This window comes from Aythya fuligula, chromosome Z (genome assembly GCF_009819795.1).
Source record: "Aythya fuligula isolate bAytFul2 chromosome Z, bAytFul2.pri, whole genome shotgun sequence".
Classification (NCBI taxonomy): domain Eukaryota; kingdom Metazoa; phylum Chordata; class Aves; order Anseriformes; family Anatidae; genus Aythya; species Aythya fuligula.
The window spans coordinates 89,659-113,482 of record NC_045593.1 but is presented as its reverse complement, the minus strand read 5'-3'; the positions used below and the strand labels follow the sequence as shown (position 1 = coordinate 113,482).

Here is a 23,824-nt window from a genome sequence, read left to right as displayed (position 1 = left end):
TGCTAGGTTTCTAATCTGTCAAACTTTTGTTCACATTGTTAGCTTCATCAGGTTTATTCAGCTGAAGATCTGCAAGATCTGCTACCTAAATCATAGGCTATTTGACTACCTACTAAGCCTCAAATGTTCATGATTTGGAGTTTTGAATATTTATTGTACTTCGACTAGCTGCATGTGGCATAATGAAATATCCTGTCGTCTTGATTATCTAAGTGGTTCTCCTAGCACTCTCATAATTTCACTGAGAGATGGGAGGATTTCTAGTTTGCCTAATGCCTTAATCTGCATTAGAGCCTTTCTAATTAAAGCAGACCTGTTACTATTTTAAAATGGAAAAAGAAAAAAAAATACCAGGACCTTCTGTAATCCTGGATTATTAGTGATTAAACAAGAACCTTTGAATTTATTTTTGAAACAGAGTATCACTCAGCAGCAAGAACTCAAAGTCACAACAAAATTTCTTTGATAGAATAACTATACCTATGAAACAGTTGCTTTTTTTTTTTTTTTTTTTAATCAAAATTGATTTTGATAATCACTCTGCACCTTCAGAGCTATGCATAAATTGCAAGAATTTGTTGGAAGAATCACCTTTTTGCATCTGATCAACTTTGACCTTGATTTCCAAACCTTATTGTACTTGTCCAAGTGCTTAACAGAACTGAGATCATACAGGTCAGATAGTTCATCCCAGTTTAAGTAGAGAATGCTAAACCTGATTATACCTTACTCTGAAGTTGAAAGTGTAAAACTAAACACAATTTATGACCTGTCAAAATTTGAAAACTAAAGATCCAGCATTTAGTTTATACATAAGATGTCATTGCTTCTACTTCACAGAGAGTTACTTCAAAATGGACCTGGCAATAGTCGGTCTGATTTTCTTTAGCACCCAAAGACTTCCCTGTTTCAGCTTGCTGACCCTCTGAGGCATCCAAGGGCAGAGTGGCTGATGGTATCCTGCATTTCCCATCCTTCTGCATTTTAGAGAAGACTGTTCAAGCGAGCTAACAACTAGCCAGCACTGTGGGCCTACTGCTGGTCCCCTGTAGCTGTGCAGGCATGCTAGCTCCACCAGAATGTGACATGTTATTGCCTCATCATTCTGCACCTGTGCTTTAAGTGGTGCTTTTCTACTTTTTTTCTCCATTTACTGGATTTGACATGATGTATACAAGCAGGAATGGCTCTAACCTGCAACTCTTCTGCCTTCTGCTGAAGCCAAGACCTCACTCATTTTGGTGGTACTTGGAAAGCCCAGCAAACTGGCCTAATCTAGAGTCTGCCAGGAAGAAGCCGGCCTTTGGGTGACCACTATGACTGTGAGCAGTACAGCCACCCAATACAGAGAACAAGACCACAGGACCCCCTTTCCCTTACGCAGACAGCTTTGAGGGGAAGAAGCAACAAGAAAGGGCTATTTATAGATCATTTGACTTGAAGTTGACAGCTCTAAGCAGAAGCCTCTGGGGGGGGGGGAAATAAATAAATAAATAACTATAATTTTTTCCTGAAGTGTAACCTGATTCACAAAGGTGTCTTGCCCCATGTTCCTCATAACACAGTGAGAGCAGAAGGTGCTTCATCAGTTCAGGTATATCTAGCAATAGAGGTGGCTAGAGAAAGAGGACATCACAACTCTGGATAAAAGTTTTTGTCCTGCTGACCTTCACACACACTGCTTGAGCAAAGCTAACAGAAATGTGAACATCAGAAGCTGGAGGATTGTCTTCTTGATCTGCTTCATCTCCAAGCTATATCTCACCCAAGTTCACAGGACAAAAGGGTACCGTACAAACCATGTACGTATCACAAAGAGGCTTTTAGTGGCTTGCAGAAGCATTTGATTGGGCAGCCTAAAGTCATACATAGGCAGTGTTTATGCACAGATCCTAAAATTCACCTAAGTTCAGTAACAGTATGTTAGGCATCACAGACAATCATGCTACAAGAGAAGTTTAAGATCAGATAAAATTACCTTTTGATTGTTATCATGTTCTCTGAGCTTTGACAGCCATTGGGTTGTTAGAATGCTGGCCCACAACATCACCACTTAGTGCCAACTGCTTCTCAAGTCCTCTTGAAGTGTTTGGCTCATCTGTATCAAAAACTCCAACAGGAGCAATGCGTTTGCACAGTGCGCTCAAAAATGTGACATGCAGCACTGTTTTCAATTAATAGGTTTCAGAGACTTCTACTTCTGTTATTCTTTGAGCTACTGGTCTTTACTGATGAGAACTTTCCCTGACTTCAATCACTACAGAAATATTGCTGGTACCCCTTTCTGCCTAAAAGAGAAAGGAGAGGAAGGTTGCATAAGATGCATTCACACAATGAGAGACTGAGAAGGCAAGAAAGCTGAAAACTGTCTTGGAAAGTGGTTGCTATGAACCTGAGATCTTGCCCTCCAGGTCTTGAGATAGGTCTCATGAACCAAAGAGCAAAAGGGTTTCTAATGTCTGATTTGAAACGGAAGATAACAGAAAAGTACTTTGAAAGTTATTGACCCTACTGGCACTGGAAACCCTAAGAAACACAGACTAGCTGTGAAACTTTCTAAGACTAAATAAAACTAACTAGTGAACTGCTGACTTCATTATGGATTCAGCAAATAATAAACACTCGGTCCAATAAGGAACACATTGCTCGCAGTACTACCTAGTTACCTACCCTGGGTGTCAAGGACTGGAATCTCCAAAGTAATTCCTGCTCTTGAGAGGTGCTGTAACCACTGCCTGTACTGGTTACAAACCACTTACAACTTTTTGTTGATTACAGGAATCACAGGCTTAATAAAAGCATACAGTCGGCTGCTTATTAAGTACTGGTGTTGCTACTTCCTTGGCTTTAAATCAATGACCTTCCCCTATAACTTAAACGAAAACTTAATTAAAGGCTCATTTCCCATGTTATCTGAACTGGACAACGTGAAAAGAAAAAAAGCCCAAGTTCTGTATCTAAAGAACAGAGGCACCTGCAACCTCAGCATAGAATTTGGAGTCCCGAAACAGGCAATTCACAAAGGGCAAAGTCCAAAAGCCTCACAGACAAGACAGCATAAAAATGCTATTGACAGGCAAGCATCCAGACCTGAGAACGTGTTCCCAAAACAGGGTCACAGCAGACACCACCAACCACGTCATCCAGAAGTAGCTAAGCATTCTTTGAAAGGGCCCAGACTCTCCCACCTCTTCGTCCCTCTAGAACAGGATGTTGCTTTTATGTAAGTTTGAACTTCAGACCATTTGCAGAGAAAGACAGAAATAGGAATTTTAGGTCTTTCTCAGCTTGAACAGGTTCAAGTCAAGACCCACCCACCTATCAGGCAATTTGTTCCTGGTTGGGGAAAAATCATAGTCAATGAGGGGATGCTTAATCTTCCTGTGAGAGATTACTACAGATGATTTACTGGACAGAACAGTATAAATTAAAAACAACAACAAAAAAAAAACCACACACACGCACAAAACCCATTGAGACTATCTTGTTTTGGGTAGACATGCTGTTTTTTAATAAACCAGGGCAGAGCACGCAGATGAGGGCAATTTGGGGAACTTGGAAAATGAACTACAGACATACCAGCAATCTTCAGCTCAAAAAAATTAGGTACTTTGTATGATCAAAGCGGCCAGCAAACAACTTGATTTACTGTTAAGAGACTTCGAAGTTGACACAGTACTTTTCACCTGACCCTACATATCTGATACTCTTCACACAAGCTTTTGAGCAAATCCAGTTCTGATTAGAGTTATGTTTGAGTCTTTTGTTCTGAAGAACAGCATCAAGAATGCTTCCAATACACTTAGACTTCAGTAACACATACCAGATTAACCAGATTAAAAGAAAGAAGTTTACTAAAAATATGCATCTTTATTCAAATAAGGTTATTTCCAAACTCCAACCACCAATTTACATTATTCAGAAACAAACATATGGAAATGTCAGCTGTTCACTTTTTTTTTTTAAAAAAAAACAAACAAACAAAACAAAACAGTAGACAGTCTTCGGTGTTACAGTAATTGATGCAATCAATGATAAATGTCAGATTTTCTTCAAACAGGAAGTTAGGTAATTTAGAACTACTGAATTTTGCTTGAAAGATTCAGGTATGACTATTTATTTAGTATACTCTAATACAATGAGAATCCCTTGTCACAGCAAAGTATTTGCCACTTATCATTCACACTTCAAATACTGGTATTAGATTTGCTCTCCCATCATATTGTCAAATTGAATTGAAAGTTGTCTTCTCTTAGTCCTGAAATCTTACCTGACAAAATGAAATATGTTATCAGTGTTGAGAGAAACTTCATATCAAAAGGCTACATTAACTGACAAAAATTCTTAAAATCCAGATTTGTTGCTAGCACTTCAAGAGTAGCCAGAACAAAATTTGGTCTGTGTAATTGGGAGTTTTCCTTTGATCCAGTGAGTTGTGAAGCAATTACTGATGTTCCAGGGAGCAATGACTGTGAAATGAAGCATGAAGCGAAGTTATCGCTTGTAGGATGTTACACGTCAGGCCTTCTGCTCCCTAATGCAAATGTTTCCCACATGGGAGACAGGTCAGATATACTAGCAGGGTAAACACAGAAGCTGAACCCCATATGAGATATAGCTGTTGATGCAAGTTTGTCCCTAACCCCCAGTCCCAGCCTTCCCTTTTTCCCAAGAAACCACACAACAGTATGGGGCATCCAGCTTTGAAACAGTTATAATTGGAGAAGTTCACAGTAACAAGAAGTACAGGCTTCCTCCAATACATACACTGGAGCTGTTCCTCATTACACCAGACCTATGCACCTAATTCACTAGGATACAGTCATTAGCCTTTCTGTACAAAGGGTCTTGCAAAGCCTGCTTTGAGAGAGGGAGTTCATTTAGGTGTTGCACTGATGCAAGAAAACTAGCAATGGACAAGAATAACAACGTATATCTTCAGAACAATTTAAGAAAATATATTAAGCTTAGTGAAAAAAGTCAGGGTTGTAATAGTTTGGACTCAAGGCACCTGTAAATATTTGCTGGTGTTAGAACTGAATGGATAAATTCCTGTGTGTTACTCTGCATTCTCTGAAAAGGTTTTCATTTACTTATCCTACTTATCCAGCAACATGAGCTTGAGGCAGTAGTTTCTCCAATTAGTACACCAAAATCTCAACTTCAGAAATGAATCTATAAAGCTATACCAGTATGCTACACAGCATAGCTATGTAAATAGGTGTGTAGGTAGTATAATTTTATTGGTATAGCACAGACACCCACTTTTGGGGCACTGCCTTTTCAGTAACAAAGTGTATTGCATAGATTTATCATTTCTCCAAATTGTCAGGCACAATGCTAGAAGTGTTCTTCGTAACAGTGAATTTGGCAGCACACATTGCACTCCCAGAAGAACAGACTGGAGAACTGCAGGAGTAGTATACTAGGTTCCAGACAAATTTTGCAGGTTTTCAGACAAATTTGTGATTCAAAGAGAAACATCCAGAGACATTTGTGTATTTTATAGAAGAAAAACAAAACTATTCTAACTCTACACGAAAACAACTTAAAGACAAAAGTTACCACAGATATGTAAACAAGTCAAAACAAATTAATTTCACATTTCTAATTTGGGCTTTCTGCTTTGTTTCGTTTCAGAAACAAATGTTCATCTGATTAGCAACATCAAAAGAAAAACACGTTCAATCTTACACGTTAGGTATTAAACCAGGAATTGATACACAATACTGGTTCTACAATAGCTGCTGGACTAACAAACATTTCTGAAGCAACAGTCTGCAAGGAAAGTTGTTAACATTCAGTATTTGTAGTTTAGAATACTTGCCATGTCAATATTTAAATCAAAGCATCTGTATTTGATACATGATAGACACAAGACAGCTTTATAACAGTAAAGGCATATTTCCAAATTCAACATATCTTGAAATCAGATAGGAAATGGTATAAAGCAATGGCATCTCTGTTGAAAAAGTTCCAAAAAGTCTCCAAACAAGATTACAGACAGACTTGAAACTACAAAAAAGAAATCAATCCAAATATATCTGAAGAAACTACTTGATCATGTTTTTTTTGCTCACTGCCTAAAAACAGTACCCGAAATAAGGAGATAAGACTTTGTTTGCTTATCTTGTATAGTTTGTTCTATACCAGATATCAGCAGTCTAACTTAACAGTTAGCAGGACTGTCTTTGCATCCATGTACTAAAGAAAAGTTAGAATCTGTATATCACAAGGAGTTAGAATTTTCAAAATCATTCTTAAGCCATTAGATCCAAATAGTAAAGAAATGAAATGTTTATAACAAGTTTTCCTCCCCTCACAATAGAGAGGTGTAGTTTTGTTTTGATTTAAATTTTTGGTTTTAGAGGATTTTGGAGAATTGTGTGTGTTGTTGTTTTCTAAATCTGATACGGATACTTAGTGGCAAGTTTTCTGCACAAATCATCAATTCACAAATTCCCATTATCAACAGCCACCAAACATGCTTATTTTAAATCCCTCCTCTGAAATTCTAACAGAAGAGGAATACAGTAAACACCTTCCGGTATTTATCAGAAACCTAACTGAGAACAGAGCCCTAGATAGGGTCCGCAGCCTTCCCCTTCCTAGCATTTGCTCTGCTGCTCCCCAGTCCATTTTTAACTTGAATATTAACAGTTGAAATGAGAAGATGGTTTAACAAAGTTAAATAATTTACAATATTGAAGTATATCAAACACTAAGTTTTCCCTCATTTACAGAGCTGTATGATTTTCTGTGCATACATACTGCTGTTATGTACACACAAAAGGAAGAGGTCATCAAAAGAACTTTTTGGCTGCTGCTTCTTGTTGACTCCTGAAAGAAAAACCAGGAGAGAATTCATTATGGATGTACAGTAAAAGATTACCTAACTGGTTGAGATAGTTCGTTCTTTTATTTTGGGATTAAAAGATTCCATTCCCCTTCAACAGAAGCTTAAAGAAATCAAACATAAGTTGTATCACAAAAACAGTATATAAGTTACTCTATTCACAAATATAAAGGAAGCATGACTATAGTTCCAATTTTGCATCAGATGGAAACATTCTGGGTAGAAAAAACTGTGGAAGAGCTTATTAATTTATTATTAAAATTCTCTAATTAATATTCTCTAAAGCTTCTCAATATCTGATTTTCCTAAAGATCATGACAGAAGAGGAAACGTGCAATTAAGCAGCATAAGAACTTGCTTGAAATAGAAATAGGACTTTTTTCACTCTGGCACAGAAAATTATTTTCTTTAGTGGATATAGATACTGTACTAGATAGAGACACACACACACAAATAGAAGTACAAGGGTATCAGAAAGAATTGAAGGTGACCAGCTCCTCATTTATCTTGGAAGTCATTTCCCAGTTGATGAAATAACATGACATTAAAAAAAACCTCCCTACTTTGTGAAGAAGCAGACATACAATAAAAGTTGATGATATCAGAGCAGCATTTATATTATATTAATACTAGTTATTCTTCCATAAAGGTAGCAAACAGCATTTTCTCTTTGAAAAGCACTGCAGCTATTTTGGTCCTTTTATTCCAAAGAAGTGTCCATGTATGAGAGAAACAGGACCACCAAACAAGTAAGTCCGTATTCTCAATAGGTTTCCCTTTCCACTGACATTTAATTTGAATGTTATGATGTTACAAAGAAGAAGAGAATACAGCAAACATCCCAATGTAAAAACCAAGCAACAACCACCAAAAAAAAAAACACACAACCCACCCCTCCAATGCTAAGAACTCCATAAAACATCAGTATCTCCTTATCTGTCTCTTACATAGGATATGTATCATAAAAAAGTTCACTGACAAATCTGTCAAATCAGACAAAAGCTGTTAGGCACATGTAGCAAAAACTCAGATCATGTCAGATTTTGTTAATAAATGTCAGTAAGTCCAGTAGGGGACCACAATGATGGTCAGGGGCTGAAGTGCATGCCTCAGGAGGAGAGGTATGAGGAACTAGACTTGTTCTTCCTAGACAAAAGAAGGTTTTGAGAGGTCTCATGGCAATTTCCAATACCCAGAAGATGTTATTGAAGAGACAGGAGCTGTTTATTTAGAGATGCATGTTAAGACAATGATAGATAACAATCAAGTAGAACTTGAACAGGCTGAACTGAAGACCTCAAAAGGTCTCTTCCAATCTGAATGATTGCTTGTTTTAAAGAAGATTAATATAATCATATCATCGCAATTGCATTTCTACTCAGAAGTTCTAAAATCATTTGCCCTGTTGTCTTTCAAGAAAGATATACTTACCTATACATGATATAAGCAATGAATAACACTGTTTGCACTGCTACAAATATGAAGAAGTGCATTGTAGATAAGCATGATGGAAACGGTGGCAAGTCTGGACACTTTGACTTCTCACTGGATGGCTAAGAAATAAGAAAAGCGTTATCTGAGAAGAGAAACAACATGCCATCAAAAGATCGCTACACAAGAAACAAAACAAGGTCTGTGCACCATGATCTAAAAATTGAAACAATCAGAAATCAGCCAAAAATGACAACTACTTTGAGAAAGTTAATTTAACTCCCTGTTTTTCACTTTCCCCTTTCCTCTTTGTTTCTCAGATAACCTGACTAACGATAACCGAAGGACCACAGGAGAAAGAAAATAACAACCTTGTATGCGTTCATAAGCTAATCCAGCCTAATTGCTATCTAGGTAAGACTAATGTGTTCCTGAATGTTAACACAGTCATCTTTAACATTTACGTATCTGAAGCAGAGCTTTCCTAAGTTTCCCCTGTTTAAACCTCTCCCTTCTCTGCAGAAGCTTACAAAGTCTCCTATATATGGAACTGTTAAGCAGGGGTACAAACACAAAAGCACCTACAAAACTTAATTGCTTGACCTTGTTTCCACAGGAAGCTAGACTAAAAATCATGCTCTTTGTGCAAAACTTCTCATCAAGACACAGATCATGCAGTTGGGTCAGGGCAGTGCAGTTTCAGCGAAGCAGCTTAATGAAGGATTAATTGCTCTGTAAATTGCATGCTGGCTCATCCCAGCTTTTTACCAACAGCCAAATAAAGAAGCATTACAGTCATGCTTTACACTAACAGCACACAAATTACCATATTTCGTTGTACTAAATGCTCAATGTCCCTTTTTACTACGTGAAGGTGTTCTTTGATGTCATTGAAGTGTTGAGTCGCTTCATAGACTCCTGCAGCAGAACCAGGATGTTGAGCTCCACTGATCAGCCTCAGAGTATCAGCCATGGAATTCCTAAAGCAAGACGGACAACAAAACATCATTCAATACAAAACATTTTTTTATATAAACAGCATTTATGTTGGACACATTTCAGTCCATTAAAATTAGTCTGAAATACACAGGTACCCAAAAAGGCAGAAAACATTCTTCTGGCTTCCAAGAATACTTCTCAGGAGGCAATTCCTTAACCAAACTATTGTCTTTAATATTTGATTCTGCAGACAGTTTCAATTTGTACAGTGTGCTACCTCCCAAAGTCACACAGAAAACAAGATCTGGCAAATATTCTATTGCTAGACATCTGCTTTGCTTGATTGATCAAGTCTAAAACAAGTCCTTTATCTAAGTCTCTTGCCAAGGCTTTAGGATAAACAGAGTATAATACAATCTTTGAAGAAAGCCAAAGCTGTTTTATAAAAATAAATAAATAAAAGCAGTCATGTAAGAAATAAAAATAAAGAAGCGGCTTTAGGGATAAGAAAAGATTTAGATACATCCTTGTTTCATGATTATCACTTATATGAGAAACTCATTTCCTATATGCACTGTCATAATACTTAATATTGTTACCATGTGAATTCATTTTGCTGCTCTAACAAATCATATTAAATCCCTGAAAAGTTGAGGTTCCATACCTAGTTTTGTTTGAGGTGAACTAATCAGTGAGAGAAAAACACTTAGTCTCTAGTCAATATGTTTATATAGTTTTCCCTTACTGTGATGTCTCTTTTCAGTTGCAAAGAGGATTATTTTCAGCTAAAATATTTATCATGTGAATGTTAATCTCTTCGTTATTAACAGAATAAGCACTCAAAATGTACGTCTTTGGATTCCTGTTTAATTTACTTCAAACTTCACATTTTCCTTCAGATTAGAGTTTACTTTAATGCCTTCAAGGTAAAGTCCTAACTCTTTGTACAGTGGTCAGCAATTTAACTTGCACCTTAAGAAAAAAAACACTAGAACGTCATTCCTTGGGAAAACTGGTAGCAACAATACATAAGCGCTTCACAAAATTTTATTATTGATTTTAAATGGTTTATATTCGTTGTGCAAATTGCAAGGTAAGCATCAAAACTTAGATGTTTACAAAGAATCTTCATAAAGATGGTGCTCATCTTTTAGCTTTGCATCAGTTGCTCTTTATGCCATTAAAGTTCAAAACACAGAATTAAAAAAAAAAAAAAAGGTACCATACAGATTCAAAGGCACTACCACAAATCTAGGTAAAAACTGCAAACGCAGATACGTTATTATTTAGTTTCACAGCTGCTGTCTCATCATGGCAAAAATTTTGCAGCATGCTCAACTACTTGAAGTAGCTACATGTTAAGTCAGAGCTACACATTGAATTAATCTACTCAATTATATTAAGCTGCAGATACACCACTTTAGAGAAAAAAGGCACTTAGCAATTGTAGCCCCTCTTAAATGTAGGATTAACGATATACTCTTCTCCAAATGAAAGACTACTAGTTTTTCCTTTTAAGTATCACGCAGACAATCAACTTCACATGAGACAAACAATATTCTGCATACTTCCATAAAAAAAAAAAATCTCCTCACTTCCAATAATGATCCAAGAATTCCCCTTTTCCTTCCATGTTCGTGAAAAGTCAATCCCACTTCAGCACACTGGAAGACAACCCACTTTCCAGTTTTATTTGTTAAATACAGATAATGTGCTGCACTCTAGGTATGCATGGATTTCTGCAAAACTCTCAGTACTTGCAATATTAAAAACAAAGCTATTGAAGTAAAGTTATCAAAAGGCTTTAACAAAAGACAGCTGCTTGCTCCTACAAGCTGCTGCAAACAAAGATAGGTAAGACATCTATCACTCATTCTACATTTTTGTCTTTGAACCAATAGTATTTATACAGGCAAAATTAATGCAAAAAAAAAAACACTTCCATCTGTCGTGAATTAAATGAACATATCCTGAATAGCATTAGCATATAATCCATACGTTTTATATTTTTATGTTATTAACATATAAAGTCAATTGGTTACTATTTACCTGCTGTTACAATTAGTGTTGTAATAACTTATTTTAGAAGAAAGTTTTTCCACTGGAAATTGTTCCTAACTACCCCATGGAAACCCATGCAATGAACAGCGGGACCACTGCCTAATAATTGCTGATTGTTTATCTCGGCCCACTATTTTCAGTGCTAGAATGCAAGTGAGACTCATTTGGTACATCTCCCTCCTTGTACCAGAATCCCTGTGTAATGAACAGAAATCGGCATACCCGCCTTCCCCCAGATTAATCCACTTTGTTAAAAGCAAAATAACTTCCCTAAATAGACATGGTCTGTATCAAATTTAATTTACTTTACTTTTGCATAAACAATATCATGCTGTTCGTTTCTACTGTATGAACATGCAAGATTCTTCTGTAATCAGATGATTAAGAAATCCCCAAATCTTGACAAGAAAATTACTTAAGACAGTAAGTCCTTTTCCTCTGGGATGACCAGCAATACCAACAGCGGGCTGTTCATTTCTATCTATAAATAAAACATTTATTTAATCTAAGAAAAATATTAAGACGACGTTACACAAACTCATACCTAGTAAGTAGTCACTGAAAGGGCAGACTGCCAGTGTTAACAAGAAAATCTAATTTGCTTGTAAGGTATAAAGATTTGTCAAGAATATTAATGCTAAAGCTTCCGTGGAAGAACAAGTGCAAAAAAAAAAAAAAAAAAAAACACAAAACAGAAGCACTCTAATCTTCATTGTACAAAAACCTGACCTACTTAGATGAATGACAAGATCTGCCCCTGAACTAATACCAGAGGGGAAAAAAACACACACACAAAAAAACACGAACAAAAAACAAAACAAAACAACTGCTTATACACAATACACAATATCAAGTTGTAGAATTGATTATTTTTTTTAAGCCAAAAAATAATGTTTTAACTACTGAAAATGAAGTAGTAAACCAACTTAAAGACATTCCAGCTAACAACAGCTATTGTTAAACATCTTGGAAGCATTATATAAACACCCCCTTGAAAGACAGGCATTTTCTCAAACCCACTTTAGCAGTATCGAACCTTAAACATGGAGATCTTTGCTTCATTTGGTAACTTAATTAGAAAAGTACAGCATACCTCTCAATCGATTAAAAAATATACACCTTAAAAGCTAATCTATTAATCATTTGGGAACTTGCAAGTGCCCTTGCAGATATAGAAGATTCCTGAGAAAGTTAAAAGTCCTGGCAAAAGTCCTGTGACAAAAGACAAAACAAGACAACAATAAAATCAGGAGCCTTAACATTTGATTCTGACAAGTCCCACAAGACTGATACACAACTGAACTCAATCAGGCAAGTTCTGTGTCTGTCAGTCTCCTTTACTGTGATTATCTTTTGCTACAAAAAGATGCATCAGTATCAGCTGATAGGCAGTTTTCACACAGCAAATAAACGTTAGACCATTAAATACTCACAAATCAGAAAAACAATTTTTTGACAACTTCCCTTATCACTAAACCAAAAAAGGTATTTTAAGTCATAGTCAGGTTTCCAGCATCTCCAAGGATGGAGACTGCAAAACCTCTCTGGGCAGCCAACCTACTAAATGTCTCACTACCATCACAAGCAAAAATTTATTTATTTATTTATTTATTTTTTACATCTGAAGAGCAAACAGAACTCCATGTATTTCAGTTTGTGCCCACTGCCTCCCATTCTGTCACTGGGTACCCAGTGAGAAGACTGGCTCTGTCTTCCTTCCCCTACCACCCACACCCCAAATCTTCCCCAGCCCCCATCATCTCTAAAATCAGATGTTTACACACATTGTTAAGACCTTGCTGAGCCTTTTCTCCAGTCTGTACAGTCCCAGCTCCCTTATCTTTCATTGTGTGCCCTTAATCATTGTCACGGTTGTTTACTGGACTCCCTCTACTACCATCCACCCAGACCCCACAAGGTGATGCCACCAATGCTGAGTAAAAGGCAAGTCATCACCTTTGACACACTGGCAACATTGCCTAATGCAGCCCAAGATGCTATTCGTGGTCTTTAACATAAGGGCACACTGCTGTCCCACATTCAACTCGTCTACCAGTAAAGTTCTTTTCTACAGAACTGCCTTCCAGATGATCAGTCCCCTGCCTGTACTGATAGATGGAGTTACACAGCTGCAGGACTTTGCACTTGCCTTTAACTTCATGAGATTCTTGTTGGAACACTTTTCCAGCCTGTCCAGGTCCCACTGAATGGTTGCACAACCATGTGAGTATCAAATGCTACTCCCTGCTTTGCATCACCTGTAAAACTGCTGAGAATGCACCCAGTCTTACTGTCCACATCATTAATAAAGATGCTTGAAGAATAATGGCCCCACTACCAACCCGAGGTGCACCATTAGTGACTGCCTTCCAGCTGAAGCTTGCATCACTGATGACAACCCTTTCTTTGACCCTGGTAGTTCAGCAAGACTTTAGATTTTTGTTTATTTATTTTAAGTGGTATCTGTGGGTTTTGTTGTTGTTTGTTCTTGAACTCTTAGAAACAGAACCACCTTTTCATAAACTCCATGAATAAGAATTCCCAGTGGAAATGAAATCTGAACATTTTAATTTGCACAAAACTTCCCTTCAGAAGACTTACATGCCTTAACAGATTTTGCTTACACTAAAATATGTATATATATATATATTATGTAACTCCTATTGTCCGCATACTCCTGATAAAATGACAAGATACTCCAATACAACATAATTTATTTATTAAGATTCACCAGCTATAATGTGAAGGCATTCATGCTCATGTTGTTATCAATGCTCTAAAAATCAGAGCAAAAAATTTTCATGAGGTAGCAGGTTACCAAACTAGTCATTCTACAGAAACCAACTGGTTCCAAAGGTGCTCGACTTACCTTGCTTTTGCAGCAGAACCTCATGATAAAGTGCTGCACGTGAGGGGGGCTTAACCACTGTATGGACACAAACTTACGTTTATTACAGAAATTGAACAATCATCACTAAGGAACACATACAGAAATTTCAAGTTTACCCACATTCTTCTACTGAAATAACAAATTTGGCTTAAAAGGTGGAAACTAATAAAATTCAAAACAGCCTTAATATTTAGAAAAGAAAGCATTTACCTCATTTCATTCACTTGTCTAATGACCTCTTCTTGAGTTTTCACAACGGTATCAATCTCTTGCTGGGAAACCTGGTGTCGGGGCAGGAACGGGTGAGAAAAAAAAAAAATCAACGTATCTTGGAAAAAATAATTGATTGCACTTTCGAAATTAGGCAGAGATATCAACTGCAGTTTACTTTTTGAGTTACCTGTACTTGTTGACCTGGAACACCAGCTCCTCTTTTAGCAATCTCATCTGTGACTGCAGAGACATATCTTCTCTGCTCATCCAGAATCATGTCCAATTGTCTATTTAGCTGCTTGATTTCAAGATGAATTCGATTCTGACCTTCAAAGATTTGCCTCAGTTCACGATCATTTACAGTTTCAAAAGGATCATCCGCTGGTAAGAAAAAAAAAAAAAAAGCACAGGAAATAGTTAACACATATGGATTCATAGTAAGCTGCACTGGATTTTTCTTGCACCCTTGAAGTTTCCACACTGACATACTTTTCCAGTAATTAAATATATTTCTTCCAATAATTGGATATATCTCTAAAGTCTGTATATGTTTCTGTTCATTTGTTTTGTTCTCAATACAGGCATGAATCAGAACAGTTCAGTTGGATGGAACCTTCAAAGATCACAAAGAACAACTTCCTGACCACTTCAGGGCTAACCAAAATTTGAAGTATACTACTGAGGACTGTTGAACACTGACAGGCTTGGGGCATCAGCCACCTCACTGGTAAGCCTGTTCCAATGTTTGACCACCCTTACAGTGAAGAAATTTTTCTGAATATCCAATCTGAACAGCTTTCTGCAATTCCCATGCATCCTGCCATCAGTGTTCCTCCAAAGGAACACAGTCCAGCACATCCCTTTCCACTTCCTCTCCTCAGGAAGCCTGAGAGGAAAGATCTCATATTACGGAAACCATTTCACAAACACAAAGCCAAAGATTCTTAAATATGGTACAGGGATATAAAAATCAGTAGGAGCTTTGTTAAGATCAGCATGCCACAGTATTAGGCCCTAGTTTTGAACATCCTGGAAAGCAAGTATTTTCCTTGAAAACTCAAAAACTGCTCAAATAACTTGCCTGGCTGTCCTTGAACATCAGGATGCTCCTTTTGAAATTCTTCTTTCTTTTTATCCAATTCTTGTTGAAAGTGTTCAAACTCTTCTTGATATTTTTCTTTATCTTTTTGAGGAATTTCTGCATCTGGTGTGGGCTTTAAAACATTATCAAAAGGTAAGGGGGAGAGAAAAGATTTTCTACCACTCCTATATGACACACTGTCCAGCAAATGCTGTCTAGACTTCAGGTCTGATGGCATGACAATTTGCGAAGCACATATATTAACATATGTTAACAATATATTAACGTGGAAGCAAGAAACCAGGCATTCGCATGGAAACTCATGGCTTTTTCCTGAAAAGCCTACTTTCTGCAATTATAAAGAAGTCAAGTTTTACAAGAACAGATGAGGATTAACAGTACAAAAGTGTTCTACAGGAATGCAAAGTTGAAAGTGAAAACAAATTTGTCCAAAGTGTACCTTTGTTTGTTTTCTTTGCATTTTTTGTTTTAATATCAGGATTATCATCAATTCAGTGTTACTTCAAGAGTTCTGGTCCTCAATGTAACTAAACTACTGAAATACTATAGTATTACTCTTATTTTTCCAAAACAGATGACAGCACAGCTCCATGCCAAAATTTAGAAACAGGGATGCTAATTATGACTGCAGAAAAAAATGCCAAGATCTGGTGCTATACATATATTAGCACATTTTACTAGTTATGCATAGAGACACTTACTACTTCCTTCCCAGGCTCAGTCAACTGGAAAGTCAGAAAAGACAGGACATCGTGGTCATCTGGATTAAACAAACAAACAAAAAAACAACAATACTAATGAGTACTGCTACATATTATAAAATATCCTGCAACCTTTCAGGTCAACCTTCCAACTTGTAAAGGATCTCCAGCTAAGAGTATCCTCTCAAACCCCTCCCAAGTTTATGCAGTAGCAAATGAGACTGATCAACATCTTTGTCAGGACAAACTAAAGGTATTTCTATTCTAGGCATGAAAAAGATCTACGCATTTCAGTTATTTGGGAACAGGAGGAGATTAGTTCAAACAGGAAGAGATTAGGTCAAAAATTAGTGTAATGGATCAACACCAGCCATAAAAGTTTTTAAAAAAAAAAAAAAAAAAAAAAAAAAGGTCTCTTGCAAGTCTCCACACTGTCTGCCACAATTTAACATTTTCTACCTGCAAGTCCCCCTGTTGCTGCAGATATTCCAAAATATCCTTGTGATGGCAACACCATATCTTCCACTTTAGCACAAAATTCAAAATCTTCCTTATCCGGAGTAAATCCATTGTTAATTAATACCTAGAAAGACAAACACCTATAGTTTTAACCACAAAAATCTATTTGAGAAATTACTCAGGCAAAGCTATTTGCACAATCTGGTTAATTGCTTTGTTAATTCATACTAATGGACACAAATACAACTTATCAGGCAACTTCATAGTTTTTTGGCTTCTGAAAGCAGGTGTTTAATTTCTGAAGATGGTTCTACTAGAAAAAAAGCATAAGCTTTTTTTTTTTTTTTAAAGAAGAAAGGCCTGATTCAAAGTTCAACATGAGCAGAATTCCGTATTTTCTATTCATTGCTTAAGAGGACATATTATACAGACGTAAGAGAGATAAAAACTTACTTACCTGTTATAAGAAACAGCAAAACAGATTAATACATGGAAAAATTCATCAAGATCTAATAATACTAACTCTTGTTGAAGAAATCCGTGACTCAGTGATCACTAAAGGCCAATCTATCAAGTATATATCCCAATAGGATTCTGGGCAACTCGTGTTTTTGGTCCAGCCTAGTACAGTCATCCTTACTGCTCTTCAATCGATCCTAAGCTTAGAGATTCTCCCTTCCTCCACCAAAGCATTCCAAGAACCGCTAAGGTTAGCTGTACCACTTGGGTGAGGAGCTTCTAGATAAGGCATCAGCGACTGGGCATATTCAAAAAGAGAGCAGCCTCAGAGTCTGCAATTTAATTTTCATTAAAGACTAACACATAGCTTTTAGCATTACAGCTGAGTACAAGGTCCACTTTTTTAGGTGCTCTCATGTTTACTTTTAGAGAAACTTTTACTAAAAAATGATAGCCGCATGTTGTAACTGACTAATGCCTATGAACAGTATCTTTTCAGTAGAAATCAGAAGCCAAGAAAGAAATACTTCAGAGCTATTCCAACCCAGCACCACATTAGCATTTTTGTCCCCGTATCTAGGAGGCAATCATCCAAATAGTATTTAAGAAGTCTTAAATACCCCCTTACACCAGTGGTTTTCTATCTTCTTTAACATTCAAAGTCCTCCTGCTTCTTGGAGGTGGGAATTCTCAAGCAACAAATTTAAGTGTGCTGTCAAAGAGCTGTCTTTTCTTAATCATATTTTAAGAATCCCCTACAGTCAACTGGAAGCTCTCTGATCAGCTTGAGAAATATGCTCAAGTTCAGGGACTGCTCAACTGTGTGAAAGCTGAAGAACATACGCTGGCTTTGGGACACATTTACAGGCCGGTCAACAGCAACACAGCAGGGTCAGAGCACATACATGTATGAATACAGCAGCATGACTGAATCCCACGTAACATCAGAAAAATCAGCAATACCTGCAAAGTCAGCTCAGAAAGCTACAGATGTGCTGAAAGAACTTGTCTAGTATTCGAACATACTGCACCTCATTCCAGCTTCCAAGCTACTGAGCTCAACTTTTTCAAGCATATTGAAATTAGCGTAAGAGGCCTTTGTAGCAGCTATTTCAAACCCCCAACCCCACGCTTGAAAAGCTGAGAAACATGAGTTAATTAGATCATTTCAGAGTACTTACAGTCAGTGTTTTTTGGTAGTATGTAATTTTTGCTCGAACAGGGTAGGGTTTATTACGGAAGTCCCTCTGACAGGAGGCCAATGCTTGAGTGGAACCATCACTATGCAAGAAGACAACTTGCATAAAACTATATCTTATGATATATCAGCTAAGACAAAAAAGCATCACTGTATCACTAAGAAGCATCACACTATTTTTTCAAAATGTAAAAGCTGTTGCAAAAGATGTCTCTCAGTTGTATTGAGCTTTTCTGAAGTCTGGGCTCAACAGTACCAGGTGGTTTACACAGGACACTATAGGTAGAAACAGCAATGGGAAAGTCTGCTTTTAAGACATATTCCTGCACCCATAAACTAACTATAGGCTGGACCACACCAGATAAACTAAATGCCTCTCTCCCCAAAAATACCTCCTCCCTTCCTCCCCCCCCCCCCCCCCAAAAAAAAAAAAAAAAAAGTAATTGTGCTGTTGACAACAGACCATCAGAAATCAAAATTAAACCAATTAATTTACTAAGAGGCAATTAGTTTTCAGCTAATCACTCGTCATCTATAAGCTGCATACAGAACACCCTCATAAGCAATGACGAGGTAAGAAGTCTGTACTTCCACTTCTCTGAGTTCACCCACACCTAAGGCCACATAACACTTAAATCAGTTGCCCATTTCTGTGCTGTTAAAAGAGTGTTTTAACAAACAGAAAACCGTAGATATAAAGGAATACATAAACAGAGTTCCATATAAAATAACCCTTTAAAATGTTTCTTGGAGAGTTTCATGCAACACTTCATCATTCAAAAACAAACATTTGTCATTAAGTCAACATTGAAAATAAACTTACTTCTGATGGTCATACAGAAGATTTCCATTGTTCCCTACAACAATCACTCCAGGATTGTTTTTCTAGAAAAACAAATAGCAAACAAATGGGATAGTTTAATTCAAAGAGAACTATGTGACATCACTGATAGCCTTCCTGTGAAGGAAAACCTAGAAGAATAACACCTTCTAGGTGTTATTCTTATGTCATCTTTAAGTACAGAAAGCAAGATGACTGAAGTAGTGTGTCATCCTGCATACTTTGCAAGAGACAGGTATGTTCTTTGTATAGCTAGGGGTGGGGAAAAAAATAAGTTCTTGGCTATGCCACTGAATAGCATCATTTGATAAATACAGAAATATAAATTCATCTATGGATTTTATATGTAGCAAATATACAGATCTTAGAACTCTTCGATGACTTACTACATCTGACTTTGTCTATGTAACTCAGAAAAACATTCAAACAGGCTGTATGTTGACATCTTGCTGACTTTATCAGTCACTAAAAAAAAGAACTCAGGAGCTATCTGTCACTGGCTAAACAAACATATCCCCAGTTATTTAAACTGCTAGAAAATGAGAACAAGCTGAAATGGGAAGAGCAGAACAAATTTACAGCACTCTTCCAGATGCCTAGGGGAGTTTAGAAAGTTAACTCTAGTTGTTATAGGAGCATGAGTTTTCAGAGATAATCTCTACTTTCCCTTCAACATTACCATTCATTATTTCCCACAGGAATTTACTGTCCAATTGGACAGATTCCCAACTCTTAAGAAAACAAAACGTGGATTTCAAGAATCCAATAAATGACATATTTCTCTATTCACAGTGACAGGGAGCAAGTGGTCCTTCTTCTTTAATACTTTGAGACCACTACAACTGAAGTATGCGATTGCTTTCCCTCATCACTTACACTGGGACAACAGAATTGTGCATGGTGTAGAGAAATACGCCATAGTTTCTACTTCTCAACAATTGATTTTGATTAGATGAATTGCTTCAGTATCAGCATTACGCCTGCTCAGTACCACCAAAATACTTAAACAGCATCTTCTTAACAGTCTATTCTAGTGTAACAACAGTATTACTGTATTATTTCAAACATATTTGCATATATTCTGCAGAAAGTGTGTAAAACCAGTTCAATTTCATAGCATTAATGAATGCAACCCACGCCTAGTACCCTTTAGAGCATAGTAGACAGATACTAACATAGTATCTTTTCCAACCTAAATGATTCTATGATTCTATTTAGTGTGGTTCTTACTATTTCAGCTGTTCAGAGCTATAAAACTTTTTTTCCTTTTTGAAAAGCTCTTTTCACCATGTCTACAGAGAAATAAAAATTCAACTCTAGGATAGCCTGCAGCTTTAGAAAGTGAAAAAAAAAGGCTTTGCAATTTTTAGAATCAACGTCACAACTAGGGTGCTTTGAGTTGGAAGTACTAGGTGGAGTCTACTTCTGAATGCTAACATATTAGGCTGATGTTCAGCTACATCCTAGGCACCTTCCAGCAAACATATGAAAAACAGTACCAGGAAGGTTTTCTCCATACTGGGACTGAAGAAAGTAACAGGCTATCATCAAAGAAGTCTTATGGACTCCAGTATTTAAGACACGTCAGACCAATGCAGGCATGGCACACACTTTCGTTTTGACTAGAAATGATACATCATCACCTTCTTAAAAAAAAAAAAAATTCACATCAGTGACTAAAATTAATCACTATTTTACTAAAAGAGTCCTGGAACTGGAAAACAGAACCATCCACATGCAAATTTTGACAGATGGCCTTTTCAGCCAGCTAAACTATGCAAAAGTCCACAACCCTGTCAGAAGTCAGAAAAGCTTTTAAAATTCTTAGCAAGTTGAACAACACTCCAATTCTTGTCTTTCAAGATCTAAATCATAAACGTCACCTTCAGTCTGTCAGCTTTTAAGTTTGCTGTATATTGAAACCCATCTGCAGGAAAAAGAAAAAACAACACACTAAACCTTTACACCTACAAATAAGTAGCTAGAACAGTAGAAAAAAGCCAAAGCACTACCAGAAAAGCGAAGCAGACCAACTGCATATTGTTAGAGTTTCTGAGGACCTTTGATGCATTCTGGACTGGAAAACTGAAAACTCAAAAGCAGGTACCTATAGCAATGTTACTGATTTTTAGATGAAAGTAGGGAAAAAAAAAAAAAAAAAAAAAAAACAACAACAAACAGCAACTATCATCATTGCCACAGATGCTACCAAGCTGCTCAAGGCAGATTTGTTCCACAAAAAAAGAGCATCTCTGCTAAGAGACACATAAATCTGCTTCCACAGTAGCATATTTTGTACAACACGCCTCTTCCAAAGCATAACTCTTCAGGTTTATCAACATTGCAAACTGTGCATGGACATTCCAAATTTCAGCTTATATATATGTGCAATGCATTTTCCCTCCAAACCTAACAGATGAGCTAATATTCAGTAGATTCATTATGTGTTACACTCCAACTTTCAAGCTTGAACTTCCTACCCACTCTCCCCCCCCACAAAAAAAAAGAAAAAGTGACACACTTGAAAAAGTATATAGAAGAGGTCAAGCTGAAATTGTATTAAGGAAAACATGACTATTTTAAACCAGCCCTTTAAGTGAAAGATGGAGGGAAATAGGAAAATGGCATTCTATTTTTTCCCCACAAAGCTATATGTACCAAACAGGCAGGAAATTAATTTTATCTCTCTGCTAGAAGAGTTTACTTCCAACTAACCTTTCCGTCATTGTCAAAGGAATCAAAGAAAATTCCAACACCATTCCACTTATCAGCTGCCCCAAAAACAGGACCTTCCATGCCTTGCTCTTCTGTAAACCAGATTGCCTATTGCAGAAAGAAATTAAGAGCTGTAAGTCAAGAGCCACTTTTTGAAGTACGTCTATTTTTTAAACTTAGATCAAATTTTTAATACCAGTCCATCAGCTCCAATGCGGCCTCTTCCTGTAACTCGAAAGGTCACTTCGACTTCCCAATATTCAAATATTGACTTGTTTTTTGTCCACACTGATCCTCTTTGGCTTTTCAAAGAAGTCGTTATTCGAATCTGATCTGCACTTGGTATTGCATCTAGAAAAGAACGGAACCAACGTTAAATAGAATAAAAAGTATTGTGAATGCGCAACCAGCCATTTAACAAGTCCTCTAAATTCACAAAATTGTCCAGTCACTTCAGCTCGAGTTTTCAGAACAGCTTTTTAATGGAATACTCTATCACTTGAGAATTAAAACAAAACAAACGGAAAAAAAAAAAAAAAACACGCAACACCATCCTTACTCCTAATAAGTTAATTACAGTTCTTTTACAGAGTACTTGTTCACCTTCTATTTGGTAGTGCGATGTACAACGTGAATAGAACATGGGTCTTGTCGTTAAGATACTAATTAAGTTTTTTTTAAAAAAAGATTTTGTTTCCTGCCTTAAGCATCGTGTGATTTTTTCCACAAATCACTGTTTTCCCTCCTGCTTTTTACGAACAGATGTTCTAGCCTTCTGTTTAGCGGTTTGAAGAAAAAAGAGGCACGAGTTGAGGGAGAAAGAAGGGAGGAGTGAGGAGTCATTCACACTTATGAAATAACATCTATTTGGCTTAAAAAAAGCAAGCAAGAACGTAACGTGCAGTTTCCTCCCTGTCACCTGTAACTTCACGTTAACATCGAATAGCCTTCAGAGCTCAAACGTAACGCTCTCGAGCCAACCAAAACGAGCTGAATTAATATCTGGCAGAAAGCGAGCAGCAGCAGTTAGCGCTACGGCCGAAGCTACCGGCCAGGAAGGCCCAAAGCGCCGCCGCGATTCACAGCGGGAGGGGGGCGTCGGGACGGAGAACTCGCCGGCGACCGGGGGCCGCTGCCCCGTGGGCGCAGCCGGTGCCCGGCGGAGCCGAGCCGCGCGGCCCTCGCACCGCGGCCAGCGGGGGGCTGGCGGCTGGCCGCCCGCAGGGACACGTCGACACCTCCGGACCGCTCTCGGGCAGCTCCGGAGCGGCCGCCGGCGCTTCCCCGCTACCGCCCAGGCTCCTCGTAACCGCCCCCGGTTACGAGCCCGCAACCTGCCCGGCCGCGGCCGGCCGGCTCCGGCCACCTGCGCCGTGGCTCCCGGCCCCGGCCCCAGCCCCAGCCCGCCGCGGCTCCCGCCCGCCCGTTCCGTTCCGTTCCGCGGGCACCGTCGCCGGCCGGCCGCAGCCCCCTGCGCGGTTGCCGCCCGCCCAGCACTTACTGCCCGTATGCGCCCAGAACGGCACCGTGCCGTCCGCCTGCACCAGGTGCGGCCCCTTGAAGCTGTACTTGTACTCGAACCGGCGGTGCGGAGGCGCCGCCGCCGAGCCCCCCTCCGCCGCCGCCCGCCCGAGGGCGAGCAGGGCACCGGCCACGAGAGCCGCCGCCAGGCCGCCCCTCCGCGCGCGCGCCGCCATCTTGGGCCGTGCTGCGGGCCGCCGGGCACAGCCAACAGGGCGCCGCGCGATTGGCCGAGCGCGGGGCCGGGCCCGGCGGGGCGGGGCGGGGCGGGGCGGGGCGGGGCCTCGCCCTGCAGCCAGCGGGGGCGGCGCCGCCGCTGCTCGGCCCGGCGGGTGCGCGGCCCTCCCGCGGGAGCGGGGTCCGGGCCTCTGCCTCAGGGCGCCTGAGGGGCCGTGCCACGGGGGGCCCCCCCGGGTTCCCGCCGGCCGGCGGCGTGCT

General features: G+C 38.7%; 1 protein-coding gene across 1 annotated transcript; it reads right to left on the bottom strand.

Moving 5' to 3' along the window:
* Positions 1 to 6,135: 6,135 nt before the first annotated feature.
* LMAN1 (lectin, mannose binding 1) lies at positions 6,136 to 23,562 on the bottom strand. The gene is made up of 13 exons (XM_032205609.1): positions 23,367 to 23,562; positions 22,062 to 22,216; positions 21,866 to 21,973; positions 19,133 to 19,194; positions 18,293 to 18,392; positions 16,653 to 16,776; positions 16,194 to 16,252; positions 15,472 to 15,604; positions 14,578 to 14,771; positions 14,388 to 14,458; positions 9,114 to 9,267; positions 8,288 to 8,409; positions 6,136 to 6,840 (listed from the first exon to the last, which is right to left on the bottom strand). The coding sequence occupies exons 1-13, from the start codon at positions 23,560 to 23,562 to the stop codon at positions 6,804 to 6,806; spliced, it is 1,515 nt and encodes a 504-aa protein (XP_032061500.1). The 3' UTR covers positions 6,136 to 6,803.
* Between the last annotated feature and the right edge of the window lie 262 nt (positions 23,563 to 23,824).

Bases quoted from the DNA above. Each gene is read 5' to 3' on its own strand.
- LMAN1 (XM_032205609.1), bottom strand. From the start codon at position 23,562: ATGGCGGCGCGCGCGCGGAGGGGCGGCCTGGCGGCGGCTCTCGTGGCC. The intron at 14,772-15,471 runs GCAAGTTATTTG...TTTTCTTACCAG, and splicing joins TGATGTTCAAGGACAGCCAG to CGGATGATCCTTTTGAAACT. The intron at 6,841-8,287 runs GTAAGTATATCT...TTTTTCTTTCAG, and splicing joins ATTGCTTATATCATGTATAG to GAGTCAACAAGAAGCAGCAG.